Here is a 15,940-nt window from a genome sequence, read left to right as displayed (position 1 = left end):
AGAAAGCACAATCAGCAGTGCAGAGAAAGCTACCTACCTGCTATTACATTCCTGGGCATGGGTGGAAGAGGCATCCCTCAGCCCACTGAGGTTAGTGGGGACTAGAAACTATATAAGCAACACATTTTCTTCATGTGAAAAAAAGAAAACAAAACCTTCGAGTCTTTCATCGCTTTTTGCTTCTTTATTTTTTTCAAAGTTTACTTATTTGAAGGAAAGAGAGAGAGCCCACACGCACCCACAAGAGGGGGAGGGAGGGGCAGAGAGAGAGAGACAGAGAGAGAAAGCATCTCAAGCAGGTTCCACAGCTAGCGAAGTGCCTGATGCAGGGCTTGATCCCACAACTGAGAGATCATGAAAATCAAGAGTCGGGTGCTTAACTGACTGAGCCACCCAGGCATCCTACTTTTTGTTTCTTTTAGTTCTCAATTTTCTTCTATTTTAGTCCTGACTTGGCAGAGCCAGAAACCACAAGCCTCAAGTTAGCACCCTTACTAGAGTTTTTCAAAATGACATTTTATTTATTTAGGTGCTATCTGAATCTGAGGCAGGATTCTCAGTAATGTAGCGATTTAGAAAAATTCAATGAAAAAACAGAAGAGAAAGGGATATATAAATAATATAAACCATAATCCATATTAAGAAAAAAGGATTACGTTGCCATGTTTACATCTTAATAATCTTCCTTTCCTCAGGGCACCTGGGTGGCTCAGTCGGTTGAGCATCTGATTTTGGCTCAGGTCATGGTCTCACGGTTTGTGAGTTTGAGCCCTGCTTTGGACTCCGTGCCTCCCTCTCAAAAATGAATAAACATTTTTAAAAAGTTTTAATAATCGTCCTTTTCTTTTTCTATAATTGTAAATATATTTCCATGTCTGTGTGGATTTCCTGTGCATATGCTATTAAATTTGATTTTTTCCTGTTAATCTGTCTTATGTCAATGTGATTCTTAGTCCAGCTAGAAGGACTTATGACAGGACAGGAATTCTTGCTCCCCGACAGTGGAGACAAGGCTGAAAGCACTGAAAGGAAACAGCAACTTTATCTGTAATGTCCCAATATTTAAACTTTAATAAAAGTTGCTTATACTTAAGGCTCTGTTTTCATTCCTGACACTGTTTGTATGGAGACTTGTTGCGGACTTTGAGTCTGGAGTTCTCTCTTGTCCAGCAAGAGAGTGGATGCAGAATTAAATGTGAGAGAGGCTAATGTCTGGGAGGAGACAAGAGCCCTGAGTAAGGATCTTTGCTCTGTTTTTATTAGGATCAGAACGCTTACAAATGTGATGAACATGCAGAAAGAGACCATGAAACCATGAACATTAACTCATATGTGTGAGAGAAAGGGGGTTTCAAGGATATGTAGTGTTAAGGGTTTGGGTCAATACAAAACAAAATCTTTTCCGCTGAGCAGATGGTTGTTTACACAGGCATGAGGCGCTGTGTCTGTTTATCTTAACTTGCCTAAGGGAGAAGACAGATACAGCAGGCTACCTCAGGGTCAACAAGGCACCTTTCTTTGGCTAATTAGCTCCACTCTGGGCAGCTTCACCCTGCTGCTGTCTAGGTCACCCTGTTGACCCTGTTGACCTATTCTGGACATTCCTTCCTGTGAAAGCAGCTTTCTGCTTTTGTACTATGCTGGGAGTGCTTTTCCCTGTTGACCTAATGTTGGACGCTTTCATTCTGTGGCTTCCCATTCTTATGCTTTTGTACTATGCTGGAGGCGTTTTCGCCCTGTTTACCTTTTCTTGGATACTTTCATCCTAAACCTTGTTAACCCATTAGTGCAAGCTCAGGGAATTCCTAAACTTATTCCCCACAGAGACTATTTTTAACAGTAATGTTATTTAAAGAGAACGGAATAAAAACCCAAAAGCGTTAGCATAATACCTCAGATGAACTGACTTTACCGGATACTTTTTAGCATATATTGGTCTCACACTCACAACCTTCAAATACTGGGTTATGTTTTCAAGAGAGTCTGCCTAACTTTCCCCCACCCAAGTGTTTGTGGAAGAAAGTCTGGAGCTGCTTCCAAGCATCCACCTGGGCCATGGCATGAGCCCTGGGCTCCCCTCCCCAGATGACAGGACCACCCACCAAGGTGTGTAGGGAAGCCTGGCACAAGGGGAAGTAAGGAGGCTCAATATAGTGCCCTGCCCCAGGGTAACAGATGATCTGCGGCTTTTCCTTACCATGGGCCTGTAAGCGCTTAGAGGCCTCATTAGCATAGAATTCACTCTTCCAGTTGTGGTCATCCAGACCTACTAGGAACAGGAAGGCATTCTCAGCCCTTTCCACAGGAATGAAACTCTTCTGGTCAGGTCCCTCCAAAGGGCTGTTCAGCACATCCAGGATGTCTGCCAAGCCGTCTCTGGTCAGCTTGATGCGACTTTGCTCGAAGCCCACAGGAGGCAAAGTTTCATCCTTGTAGTGTAAGGCTCCCCCCACATTGGCCACAGAGCCATTGATTATGACGGCGGCGGTGATGCCTTTCAGGAACGAGGCCATGGAGAGGCAGAGATCACCTCCTTTGGAACTCCCAAGCAGCCCAACTCCCGGACCCTTTACCTGAGAAAAGAACAGAGGAGAGAGGAGAACGAGTCCATGAACAGTGCAGCATGATCTGTAGTGCCTGGAACTGGATACCAGGCAGAACTGAGTCAGAATCTGGGCTCTACCATTTGCCAATTTTACAACCTTGGGGTGTTTACTTTTCCTCCTCTCTGTCTTTTTTTCTACAGTCTCTCCATCATCATTCTTGGGTGACTTCAACAACCATGTGGAGGACAGAGTAAATACTTTGGCTTCTCAGTTCCTTGACCTCAAACTTAAACAATGTTTTTTTCCCTACCCTGTCTCAGCCATCCACTCCCACTGTCATAACCTAAACTGAGTCATCATCAGTGAGTAGTTCATCTCTAAAACCTCAGCTTCAAGCATTCCACTCTCTGATCACCATCTTCAATAATTCCAGGCTAACCATTCTTGTACCACCCAAGTCCACCTCGGTGGCCTTGACTGCCACTGTTGTTTTAACTATCAGTATGTCTCTTGTGTTCTTACTTGCCTCTCACTTACTTCAGATTTCAAGCTTCTTTGTTATTATCACTTCCTTGTAACCACCCTTAACTCTAAGATCTCTCTGCCTTTGGTCATACTTTCCTGGGAAAACACTAACCTTGGTTAAACCCCCTTATTCACTTCCTCCAGACCTGTATTTGTGCAAGTGAACACTGCCGGAAAAAAACTACACATTTATGCTGACAGAGCTCACTTTCATTTCATGACCACAAATTTCAGATAAGCATCCATATTTCCCATCTATCCTGCCACATTTCACTTATGTGCGCTTCCCACTTCTGTAAAAGACTGTGTCACACCTCCTACCTCCTCAAGCCCCTTAACCTTTAACCTTGTTTCTTTCACTTTCAGCTCTTCTACTTGGTGGAGAAAATAAATAGCCCAGTAGGAACTGCTCCTCATTTTCCCCTGCGAGATCTACTTAGTGCCATGTGAACTCAAGCTCTATACCTTCTCTTCTGTTTCCAAAGAAGCAACTCTGTGCTTATCAAAGGCCCCCTGCTGCTTGTACTTGGGATCTCCTCCACTCTCATTCTCAAGGACTTCACTCCTACAATTACATCATCTCCCTCTCCTCTTTCATAACTTTCTTCTCAAATGGCCCATTCCCATCAGTGTACTTAAATGCTCTAGTATCTCTTCCATTTTCACAACAGTCCCTCCACCTCACATCCACTCTGCCCTAGTTTTCTACTCTCTTTTACAGCAAAATTTGTGGAGACAAAATTGTCTATAGCTGTTCTTCTGTCTTCCCTTTTCTACCTAATCCCCTCAGGGTAGCTTGGGTTTGCACTATTCCACAAGGACTGCTCTTGCCCCAGTTACCAAAATCTTCTATTACAAGTGGCCATTTGAGGGGCACCTGGGTGGCTCCAGAATTAAGGATCCGACTCTTGATCTCAGCTCAGGTCATGATCTCAGGGTCCTGAGTTTAAGCCCCACATCGGGCTGTGTGCTGAGCGTGGGGCCTGATTAAGTCTCTCTCTCTCAACAAATGACTAAACTTAAAAAGAAAAACAACCCAAAACAAACAAAAAACCAAATGGCCATTTGAGTCACCTGTCAACAGCAGTCATTTTTTTTTCCTTATGACTTCTCCAATAGCACCCTTGACTGGTTTCAACCATTTACTCCTCATAAAAGAAAAGTACTAGGAATTAAATGATATGTTATTACCATCCCAATTTTTCGGAGGAAAGGGAGGCCCCAAGGTCATGGAACTAGTTACTAGTTGGTGAAATCAAACTTACATTTAACTTTAACTTTTGTCTGTCTACATCTTGTGCTGGTGCCATTACACCCTATCACCTTTTCTAAGAGTTCCACAGCTTCCCATCCACTGTGAGCTCTGAACTGTAAAATAAGTAAGGTGTATCTTCTGATCCTCTGATCCTCTGAACCTATGAAGCCCTCAAAGCACTTGCTAATAACTAGCTTCTTTGGCGGCCCAGTTCTTCATTTAATACTGTGTTCTCAGAAGGGCCACAAAGAAGGGAGCATTGTTAGACACAAACATTTAACCTACGGCCTTCTGGAGATAAGTGATTACCTTCCCCTTTCCCTCTCCTTCCTGTATCGAACTTAGGGTTCTCACATGTGTTTGAGCTGAATATAATAAACTATAAAATACTGGAATTTAAAATTCCAAGCCGAAGAAGAACATCTTTAGTAGCAGAATATATGATAACATATAATTGCAGACAAACTGTCTACGTGAAGTAACTATAAATGGTAATGTGTGTTGGGTACTGGGAGTAGCTGTTGTGAATTTGTCAAGTTGTATCAAAACCAAGAGCAGTCAGGAGAACACCTGATACACAGATCACAAAACCTAGAGACATTCCAACCTCAGGATGATCCAGCAGGTAGTTCACAGCTTCTTCAAAGTACTCCAGGTGGAGGGTCTCTATGCCCTGGGGGAGGTCTTCATAGTTATAATAAGCCAGAGCCATCACAGCAAAACCCTTGCCAGCCAGCAGACAAGCTCGATATTCCGGAAGGCCACCTCCAACTCCAAAAATGTCCACAATCCCAGGGAACGGCCCAGGTTCTTTGGAAGAAGCAAAACACAAAACTGAACTATTTCTTAAACTCTTTGCAGTGGTGTCAAAAGCCATGTGTTGTCTACTTGGTGATGTCAAACTTTTCTATTGACAATCAGAAATGTTAGAAGACCTCTGGCCTTCAAAGATCCAGACAGTGGCACAGACTCAATCCACACTTCCCCTATGCCCAGAGCTTCAAAGCCCCATAGATTTTTTACAGTAAGTATGCATCACTTTTCTAATTAAAAATAATTTACAAGTAGACAATGAAAACAGCAAAACCACTGCCCACTGCCCCCCCAAAAGTGACAATGCCAAATGCCAGAGAACATGTAGAGCAAGTGGAACCTTCATACATTGACGGTGGAAATGCAAAACAATACAGCCACTTTGGAAAACAGTTGAGCAATTTCTTATAAAGGTAAACATATACTTGATCATATGATTTAACAATCTCACTCCTAGGTGCTTACCCAAGAGAAATGAAAATTGGTGTTCATACAAAAACTTGTATGCAACAGTTTGCAGTGACTTTATTCATAATCTCTAAAGACTTGAAACCCAGCCTGAAAACCCCAGTCCTTCAACTGTTGAATGAATAAAACTGAAGTATACCCATGGAATGGAGTACTACTAAGAAACAAGAAGAAACGATTGGATATATGGAGCATGAATGAATCTCAAATGCATTAAACTAGACTCTGTTTATGGGACATTTTCACCCTTTACACAAAAAGTTTGTACTTAACATGCAAAATCTGAAAAAATGATAAGGCAAACACTTTACACCCAACACCTTAAGAAATAACTCAGTACTAACTATCCAAGCCCCGAGTATCTGTGTGCCCCTTCTCTCCCTTTTCACTATGCTGAATTTTATCATTCTCTTATTTTTCTTTACAGTATTACCACTTATACATGTACCTTAAACAGTATTTTATCTTGCCTATTTTTTGAGTTTTATTTATCTGAATGGAATGATATTGAATGTGTTCTTCTGGGACTTCATTGTTTCACTCAGGACTCTTTTGAAATTCATCCATGTTGATTTTTTTTTTTTTTTTAGGGAAACAGCTTCTTTCCTTCCCTTTCCTTCCTTTCTTCCTTTGAGAGAGTGCAGGAGGGCGGGGGGGGGGGGGGGGGGGGGGGGGGGGGGAGGGGCGGAGAGAGAGAATCCCAAGCAGTCAGCGCAGAGGCCTTGCTAACCCACCAAGCCTGAGATTATGACCTGAGCTAAAACCAAGAGTCAGACGCTTAATGGACTGAGTCACCCAGGGGCCCTATACCAATTTTCTTAACCTTGATATACTGTGGGAGTTAGAAGCAAACTTGCTATACTGAGAAACTATTTTAAAAGTCGTTAAAGACTTGGAACTACCTATAAAATGTTTTTGCTTTTACTTACAACTGTCTTTTCCATTTCCTTATGATGTCTTCTAACTGACCTCTAAGTTTTGGAGCAACAGAGCCACCTCCCCAGGCAGGGTACACTTTAACGTCCCCACAGACCTCTGCAATGTTGGGAGTTACATCCTTACTCTTGGTAGACGTGCAGGAGACCAGAGAAAGGCAGACAGGACAGCCTGGGACGCAAGGCACTCACCAGGCGGCAGGAAGAGCGTGCCGCGCACCCGGCCCGCGCGCACCGGCACCCGCCGCATCCCCGGCCGCAGGAAGTCGCGCTCCAGCACCGCCCGGCCCAGGAGCCGCCCGGCGTCGGGCTCGTGGCCCTCGAGCACCTCCAGCTCCACCGCGAAGGGCGTCTGCACGTCCCGCTTCACCAGCCGCACCAAGGGCTTCTCGGGCTCCAGGGCCCAGAGCAGCCCCATGGGCTCGAGCCCCGTGAAGCTGCCGCCCAGCGCGGGCGCGCGCGCCAGGTCCAGGAGGCCGCCGGCGTCCGCTTGATACCGCGCGTGGGCCCGGAAGAGCGCGCCCTTCTCGTCGCGCAGGGACGCGCGCAGCGTGACCGGCTGTCCCGGCGCGAGGCCGTGCACCGCGATGTGCACGGGCTCGTCCCAGCCGCAGCGGCCCGCGGGCTCCAGGCGCCAGGTCGCTGTCCTCCGGGCAGGTGCCCACGAGACCCGGCCACCAGACCATAGCTTTGGAGAGCCTGGCAGCTGACCCCATCGGCGGAGTCCAGAAGCTCGCAGTATAGCCACAGAGGAGGCCACCATTTTGTGTTTTGACTTTTGACCTCGTTTCAATGAACACCGTGGAGAAAGTTAGAAACCAGTAGAGACCCTCTAGTGGCAGGCTGCCTCAGCTGCATGCTGAGAGCCCTGTGCGGCCAAGGAGGACGCCAAATTGAGCTTGGAGGGCCAGACTCTTGCACATCAGGTCAGTAGCTTACTTGTAAAAAAAAAAAAAAAAAAAAGCCAAAGCGGCGCCTGAGTGGCTCAGTCGGTTAAGCATACGACTTGGGATCAGGTCATGATCTCACAGCTCGTGATTTTGTCCCAAGTCCGGTTCTATGCTGACAGCTCAGAGCCTGGAGCCTACGTCAGACTGTCTCCTTCTCTCTCTCTGCCCCTCCCCGGCTGGCGCACTCTCTCTCTCTCTCAAATATAAATAAACAAATAAAAAATAAAAGAAAGAGCGAAAATAGATATACATGAACTTGCTTTATATACTGAAAAACCTGCACTTTTTATGTGGGATAAGAATTTCCTAGTTCTGCTTCTCATAAGCTTTTTGGCTTGTGCAGTGTTGGCTGCACAGGGGCTGGCTGCTGGCTGTCAATGGCTAAGACGAGTGCAGGCCTGGAATTGAGTCTTATCAATTTGTTGACTGATTCACTCCCATTAATAATTATAGGGCGTTTCATTAAAAGTGTGCATCATGGTGTTTTGCTTGTATATTTACCTGTGTATATGCTTATCTTCTACACTATCCTACATTTTAGGGGCCTGGAGTCTTACTAGCTGTGTGACCTCAACCTCATTCCTTATAGGTGTAAAAATAGCCAGTTGAGATTATACTGCATTGTCAAGTTGCTGTATTTAGGCAAACGTGATCTCTTTCTCATCCGGGACATTTCACCTTTTCCCCACTTTTTTTTTTTTTTGAAGTCAAGTCTTTAAAAATTTTTTTCATGTTTATTTTTGAGAGAGAGAGAGAAAGAGAGTTAGAGCACGAGTGGGGGAGGGGCAGAGAGCAGGAGATACAGAATCCCAAGCAGGCTCCAGGCTGACAGCACAGAGCCCCATGTGGGGTTCAAACCCACAAACCGCAAGAGCATGACCTGAGTGTAAGTCAGATGAGACACTCCACCGACTGACCCACCCAGGCTCCCCTCCCCACTTTTTCATAAAATCCACCCAGGAGTGGATATTTCATTAAACTTAACTTCAGGCCCTTTCCAAGGCCTTGTATTTGATTTTACATTCGTGATTTTTCATATCCTTTTTATTAGAGAAACCTGCAAATTGTGTAAGCTTATTTCAAGCCCACAATTTGTGTTTGCCACTGCTCCCAATAAGGCCACCCAAGGACTTTTTACTTAGTTTCGAATGTTCTTCTGTCCTGCTGGTCATTAATCATGCAACTCCCTATAGCTCTAATTACTTCTGCACTGGTTCTGTGGGATATTTCAGTGTATTTTGGGCACAGAAACTAAAGAAAGTCAATAATAATAGCTAGCTCTTAATCCTTACAAGAACCTTATGAGAAAATTAAGGCCTGGAGAGGTGAAATGATTTGCTAAAGTTAGATCAAGCAACTAGATATACTGGGATTTATATCTCTGCAATCAGATTCCAGAGTCTGTGCTCTGAACCATTATGCTTTAAATGTCTTTTTTTTTTTTTTAAGTTTATTTATTTTGGGAGCGCACACACAAGCACGAGGGAAGGGCAGAGGGAGAGACAGAATCCCAAGCAGGCTGAACTTGGAGCCCGATGTGGGGCATGATCCCATCACTGTGAGATCATGACCTAGGCTGAAATCAAGGTGGACGCTTAACCAACTGAGCCACCCAGGCGTCCTGTATTTTGGGTAGTTTTAATTTTCTTCTTTGTCCATAATTTCTATCAGAAATAACATGGCTTTTATAATTAAACAGTATTTTTTTAATTGTATATAGCAACATAAAATGTGCCATTTTAACCATTTTGTTTTAAGTGGGCTTCATGCCCAGAGCAGGGCCCAAACCCATGACCTGGAGATCAAGACCCAAGCAGAGGGGTGCCTGGTGGCTCAGTTGGTTGAGTGTCTGACTTCAGCTCAGGTCATGATATCATGTCTGTGGGTTCAAGGCCCACATCAGGCTCTGTGCTGACCGCTCAGAGCCTGGAGTCTGTTTTGGATTCTGTGTCTCCCTCTCTCTCTGCTCCTCCCCTGCTCACACTCTCTGTCTCTCAAAAAATAAAATGTTAAAAAAAAATAAAAAACAAAAAGACCAATAGTTGGACACCCAATGGACAGAGCCCAGGCACCCCCATTTTAACCATTTTTAAGTGTATAGTTAAATACACTCACATTGTTGTGCAACCATCACCACTGTCCATCTCCAGAACTTTTCATCACCCAAACTGAAAAGCCCCCACAGCCCCTGGAAACCACTTTCTGTCTCTAGGAATTTGATTGTTCTAGTTACCTCATATAAGTGGAATCATTCAGTATTTGTCCCTTTGTGTCTGCTTATTTAAGTTAGTGTGTCTTTCAGGTCCATCCACATATGTAGCATGTATCAGAAATTCCTTCTTTTTTAACGCTGAATAATATTCTGCTGCATGTATGCAACGCATTTTGCTTATCCATCTACTGATGGATATGGGGTTGTTTTCACATTTACTATTGTGAATGTACTGCTATGAACATGAGTGTACAAATACCTGTATAAGAGCCCCTGTTTTCAATTCTTTTGGGTATATACGCAGAAGTAGTAGGATTGCTGAATCACATGGCAATTGTTTAATTAAAAAAAATTTTTTTTAACATTTATTTCTTTTTGAGAGACAGAGACAGAGTGTGAGCAGGGGAGGGGCAGAGAGAAAGGGAGACACAGAACCCAAAGTGGGCTAGCTCCAGGGTCCTTGCTGTTAGCCAAGAGCCTGACATGGGGCTGGGACTCACGAACTGTAAGATCATGACCTGAACCGAAGTTGAACCAACTGAGCCACCCAGGCGCCCCTGTTTTAATTTTTTAAAATGTTTTTATTTATTTTTAAGAGAGAGAGAGGGACAGAATGTGAGCAAGGGCAGGGCAGAGAGGGAGACACACAATCCGAAGCGGGCTCCAGGCTCGGAGCTGTCAGTAAAGAGCCCAGCGCGGGGCTAGAAATCACGAACCGTGAGATCATGACCTGAGTCGAAGTCAGGTGCTTAACTGACTGAGCCACCCAGGTGCCCAAATTCTGTTTAATTTTTTTTAAGTCTTTCAGTCTTTTCATCTCAGAGACCATGTCTTTTCACCCTTTTGTAAGGGTCCCAGGGTCTGAGCACAGCTTGAGCCCAGGCACTGAAGTGAGTGCTCATTTCTCTCAGTGGTAACCACCTGGATAGCATGGCCCCAGGTCAACACAACAGACAGAACCTTATGCCCAGAAATCTTCCCTACCGTCAGGACAAATTAGTTCTGTAAAGGAACTCCTGAAGACTAGTATTCTGGAAGTCTGGGATTTTACTATTAGCAATAGGGGATTTGAAGAATACCTTTGTAAAAATAGTGTCATCAGCTGATAATCTAGCCAGGATTTGGGGACCAGGAGAGATGGAATTGAACTATGTGAAGGAAGGGGATTCAGTGGGGGGGTGGTGATGAAAGGGGAACAGAAAAGACCCCAAAGACAGACCCATTCTATTTACTGTTTGTTCTATCAGCCTAGTGATCTTCATGGCAGAGCTGGGTGTTCATGTGTTCACTGCTTTGCCTTTTCTCAGCAGTACTTATGAAGCCTAGTGGGGGAAAAAATTGAGCAGCACACATCTAGGGGTTTATTTTCAAAGGATGACTAGGAATCCATTGTGGCATCAATCAATAAATACAAGGCAATTTCCCGAAGTTGTTTACAAAAGGAAATTAAATAAATAGTCGAAGATACCACTGATTGAACCTGCAAATTCTGTGAGTAGACTCATGGAATTCTAAAGAGGTGTTGCCTGGTAACCAATATAAACAGCTTTGGAACCTAAGAAACTACAGAAGGTTTAAGATGCTTTTTGATGACTGTGTTGTAGGAGGCCATTTTGAAGGTAATTTCAAAACACTTCTATTTTACCAGTACCTGAAAAGAGTTTTCGTCAGCTGAATGATATAAGACAGCCTGAAGTAGTTGAAAAGATTTTGATTAGGCGTCAAAAGGGTATTACTTCAGGTATCAACCACTACTGTGATCTTAGTCATGTTTTTCCTCTCTGGGCCTCAGTTTTGATATTTGCAAGATATAAGAGTTGAAACAGAGTCATCTTTCTGGCAGTTACCTTAGTAATCTCAGGAGTCGGCAGTATATCTGTGTGAGTACATGGCAAGGAATAGTAATTAGAAAGTAGAGGGGAAAGGGGCGCCTGGGTGGCTCAGTCGGTTGGGCGTCCGACTTCAGCTCAGGTCACGATCTCGCGGTCCGTGGGTTTGAGCCCCGTGTCGGGCTCTGGGCTGATGGCTCAGAGCCTGGAGCCTGCTTCTGATTCTGTGTCTCCCTCTCTCTCTGCCCCTCCCCCGTTCATGCTCTGTCTCTCTCTGTCTCAAAAATAAATAAACGTTAAAAAAAATTAAAAAAAAAAAGAAAAAAAAGAAAGTAGAGGGGAAAAAAATGAACTTTCTGATGAAGAAGAGGCAGCAGAGAGAGGGGTGTGAGTCAAGCCAGGTTGAGGCTGTGTTCCCTGATCCTGCTCTCCCCACCACTAAGCTTCTTTCATATATCCCAAATATAGCTCTTGGGGGGGCGCCTGGGTGGCTCAGTCAGTTGAGCGGCGGACTTCAGCTCAGGTCATGATCTCGCAGTCCGTGAGTTCGAGCCCCGCGTCGGGCTCTGTGCTGACAGCTCGGAGCCTGGAGCCCGTTTCAGATTCTGTGTCTTCCTCTCTCTGACCCTCCCCTGTTCATGCTCTGTCTCTCCCTGTCTCAAAAATAAATAAAACGTTAAAAAAAAATTAGCTCTTGGGGCTATGGCTTCTCTCAATTTAATGTGTATGAACACCTGTGAGAGCTGGTTAAAATACAGATTTCTAGGCCTCACTTGCAGCCTACTCAATCAATATTCTGGGGTGTAGCACACAGGATTCCTCATTTTTAAAAATTTTTTAACGTTTATTTTTGAGACAGAGACGGAGCATGAGCAGGGGAGGGGCACACAGAGAGAGAGACAGAGAGACAGAGAGAGACAGAATCCAAAGCAGGCTCCAGGCTTGAACCCACCAACCGTGAGATCATGACCTGAGGCGAAGTTGGACACTTAACCAACTGAGCCACCCAGGCACCCCTGGGATTCTGCATTTTAACAAGCTCCTCAAATGATCTTGATGCAGAAGATCCTTAACCATTAACACTGTTGTAGAAGCTGACTGTCCCTCTTGGGCCCTACCTTAAAATCTGTGGGTATAGGGGAGAGTGTATTTTCAAAAGCTCTCAGAAAACTGTGCTAAGGTTTATTGCTTTTTAGCCTTCTTTGACAGTTTCTGCTGCTTTAATAACAAAGAAAAAGCAAGGTATTACTCCTTTTGACATGAATCATTCAGCCCACTTTAATTATTTCTGGAGAATAAAGGTACCAGACCAGGGGGTGAGGGTAGGGGAAAATTTGGAACCTCTGAGATATCACTCATTTTGAATCTGGATTCTTCTATTAGGTTTTACTTGGAGGCACGTGGCCTAGCCCTTCCTGCCCCACTCCTGCCTGTCTAGCCTGGTTCTGAGAGGCACAGAGATAATGTTGCTGTTTACCAGATTGTGGGGCCTGGTCTGCAGTTATCCCAGGTTTGACTACAGGATGCCATGTTTCAATTTCTTATGCTCTCAGTATACAAAGGCACCTGGACCTGCCACCCTGTTTTGTTTTAAAGTAGGCTCCATGCCCAACATGGGGCTCGAACTCATGGCCCTGAGATCAAGAGTCGCGTGCTCTACTGGCTATGCCAGCCAGGCTCCCCCTGCTTTTGGTTCTTAAGGGGATGTTTGTGCCTCAATGTTGGTCTAGGTAACATTTAAGTTTGGATAATATGGGGCCTCCAAACTCCATTCATAGGTTTTTTTCTTCCCTCTCTATCCACCTTCTAATTGCCTAGGGCCCCAATAATCCTAACCTGTTCCCTAAGTGCCCAATGCACCATCTAACTGTGGGACCCCAGAGACTTGCCTTCTGGCGGCAGTAGTCCATACTGTAAATCAGTTAACAGTTCCTCTTAGTTGTGTAATACTTTGAAGCTTGCAAAAAAAACAAAAAAACAAAAAAACCCTTTCATACTTGCTCCTTAATTTTGAGCTTCATATCTACACCAAATTAGATATCAAACTGAGACAAACTAGAGATATTAAATCACATCCCCAAGGTAACATGGCTGGGAAGTGCAGAACTTGGCCTTACACTTGTCTTCTGACCCAGTGTCCATCTAGGACAAGTCGCTTTTGACAAAACCCTTCAACATTTTGTCCTGTCCTCATTTCTTTTCAAAACACATCAGGTATTATTCCTCTTTTCACCAACCTGCCTTATTAGATGAGAATAACTATCCCTTGAGAATTTACAAAAAATGGCAATGCTAACATGGTATTCTCTCTGGGATGCTGGCACTGTAACCAAAGATTCTGTGTGTCACAGGCCAAAGAGTGTATATATATGTATTTTGGGACATCCAAAATCATTCCATATAGTCATCTTGGGGCAAAAACTGGTCCTTATCTGTTTTTCAGGTGTTTAGGATCAAATGCCTCCTATCGTAGGAGCAAGATATTGACACACTGATGTGTTAAGAATGATAAAATGTTCTATTAGGCAATACACAAGGCACAAGAACACTAATATTGTTTTCATCTAACAATTCATCTTCAACCAGTAAGAGTAGGCACTGTTTCAGGAAAAGTATCACTTGTGACCACCTTCTAACCTTGCCATAACTTTTTTACATTAACTTTTAAAATACTCACTGCCCTCATGGCCATGTTGCCTTCATGGTTGTGAAGAGATGGAACAACTAAATTTAGTCTTATGTGCAAAAAATCCTGGCGGGATATCATATTAATCACGTATGACTTAATTTGAGTGACATCTAGATAAAAGCAGGCTCTTAACAAAAAGAAATACACCAATAGGTCAGATTTCATACACAGAAGAAAGTAGAAATAATCAATCAATCATCATCATCATCATCATCAATCAAGCCCTGGGAAGCCAATGTGGCATGGAGGTGAAGTGCTCTTAAGTTGGAATCTGGCAACTAGGTTTAAAACCTGGCTCCTCTTCTTATGGCCTGTGTGACCTGAAGCAATTTACTTAACCACTCTGAGCCTCAACTTCTTCCCATTCGCATTCAAGACCGTAATATCTTCCCCATGTAAAGCCCTTAGCAAATTGCAGGCACACCTCATTTTATTTTGCTTTACCTTAATGCACTTCACAGAGATTGCATTTTTTTACAAATTGTAGGTTTGTGGCAACCCTGTGTCGAGCAAGTCTATCACTTCCATTTTTTTCAACAGCATTTGCTTACTCTGTGTTTCTGTGTCACATTTTGGTAATTCTTGCAATACTTCAGACTTTTTCATTATTATTGTATTTGTTATGGTGATCTCTGATCATGACTCACTGAAAGCATAGATGATGGTTAGCATTTTTTAATTAAGGTAGAACATTTTTTTTTAAGTTTATTTCTTTATTTTGAGAGAGAGAAAGAGAAAGAGAGCAAGTGGGGGAAGGGCAGAAACAGAGAGAATCCCAAGCAGGCTCTGTTAGCGCAGAGCCCGATGCGGGGCTCAAACTCATGAACCTTAAGATCATGACCTGAGCCCAAGTCGGACGCCTCGCCAGTTGAGCCACCCAGGTGCCCCTGAACGTTGTTTATTAAACATAATGCTATTGCATACTCAGTCAATTAAAATTTAACTTTTACATGCACTTGGAAAACCAAAAAGTCCATTAGACTCACTTTTGTTATGATATTTGCTTGACTGCAGTGGTCTGGAAAAAAACCCACAATATCTCTGAGGTACGTCTGTACTCCATTATTGTCAATTATCATTATTAGATGAAGGACTTCAGAAGGAAAATTTTTTTAATGTTTGTTTATTTATTTTTCTGGGAGGGGCAGAAAGAGAGGGAGCATCCCAAGCAGGCTCTACGCTGTCAGCGCAGAGCCTGACGTGGGGTTCAAATTCGTGAAAACTGAGATCATGACCTGAGCCAAAATCGAGTCCAACACTTAACTGAATGAGCCACTCAGGTGCCCCCAGAAGGAAAAAAATTTAAAAAAAAAATTTTTTTTTTAAAGTTTATTTACCTTGAGAGAGACAGAGACCGTGTGCAAGTCAGGGAGGGGCAGAGAGAGAGGAAGAGAGAGAATCCCAAGCAGGCTCCACACTGCCAGCATAGAGCCCAACGTGGGGCTCAAATTCACAAAACCGTGAGGTCATGGCCTGAGCTGAAACCAAAAGTCAGAGACGCTTAACTGACCAAGCCACTCAAGCACCCCAGAAGGAAAATTTTTAAAAAAGCAGTAAATGTAAGCTAGCTAAAACATGGAAACAGCTTGCCCCAGTAATTAAGGAGGAGGTGATTTAGCTACTTGGTGAAATACCCTGTAGCTGTTAGACACTTTAACAGTGAGGACTATGTAGTAAGATGGTAAAGTACTGGGGGCTTTGGAAGGGCAGCAGAGACA

General features: G+C 43.9%; 2 protein-coding genes across 4 annotated transcripts in view; one reads left to right on the top strand and one right to left on the bottom strand.

Moving 5' to 3' along the window:
- Positions 1-1,236: 1,236 nt before the first annotated feature.
- LOC122469297 (acyl-coenzyme A thioesterase 1-like) lies at positions 1,237-7,312 on the bottom strand. The gene is made up of 3 exons (XM_043556554.1): positions 6,735-7,312; positions 4,934-5,136; positions 1,237-2,573 (listed from the first exon to the last, which is right to left on the bottom strand). Exons 1-3 carry the CDS (start codon positions 7,303-7,305, stop codon positions 1,974-1,976), a joined length of 1,374 nt encoding a protein of 457 aa, XP_043412489.1. The 5' UTR covers positions 7,306-7,312; the 3' UTR covers positions 1,237-1,973.
- A 46-nt stretch (positions 7,313-7,358) lies between these two features.
- The window catches only part of HEATR4 (HEAT repeat containing 4), a 50,071-nt gene continuing 41,489 nt past the window's right edge, over positions 7,359-15,940 (top strand). For 2 of the 3 annotated variants that reach the window (XM_043556533.1, XM_043556536.1), the window contains exon 1: positions 7,359-7,468. The gene's annotated coding sequence lies outside the window, so the exon portion shown is untranslated. Of the gene's footprint in view, positions 7,469-11,287; positions 11,446-15,940 lie in introns of those variants that run through there. The other variant, XM_043556535.1, reaches the window with a different exon arrangement.

This window comes from Prionailurus bengalensis, chromosome B3, assembly GCF_016509475.1.
Source record: "Prionailurus bengalensis isolate Pbe53 chromosome B3, Fcat_Pben_1.1_paternal_pri, whole genome shotgun sequence".
Lineage (NCBI taxonomy): Eukaryota > Metazoa > Chordata > Mammalia > Carnivora > Felidae > Prionailurus > Prionailurus bengalensis.
This window is presented reverse-complemented; position numbering and strand designations above follow the sequence as displayed.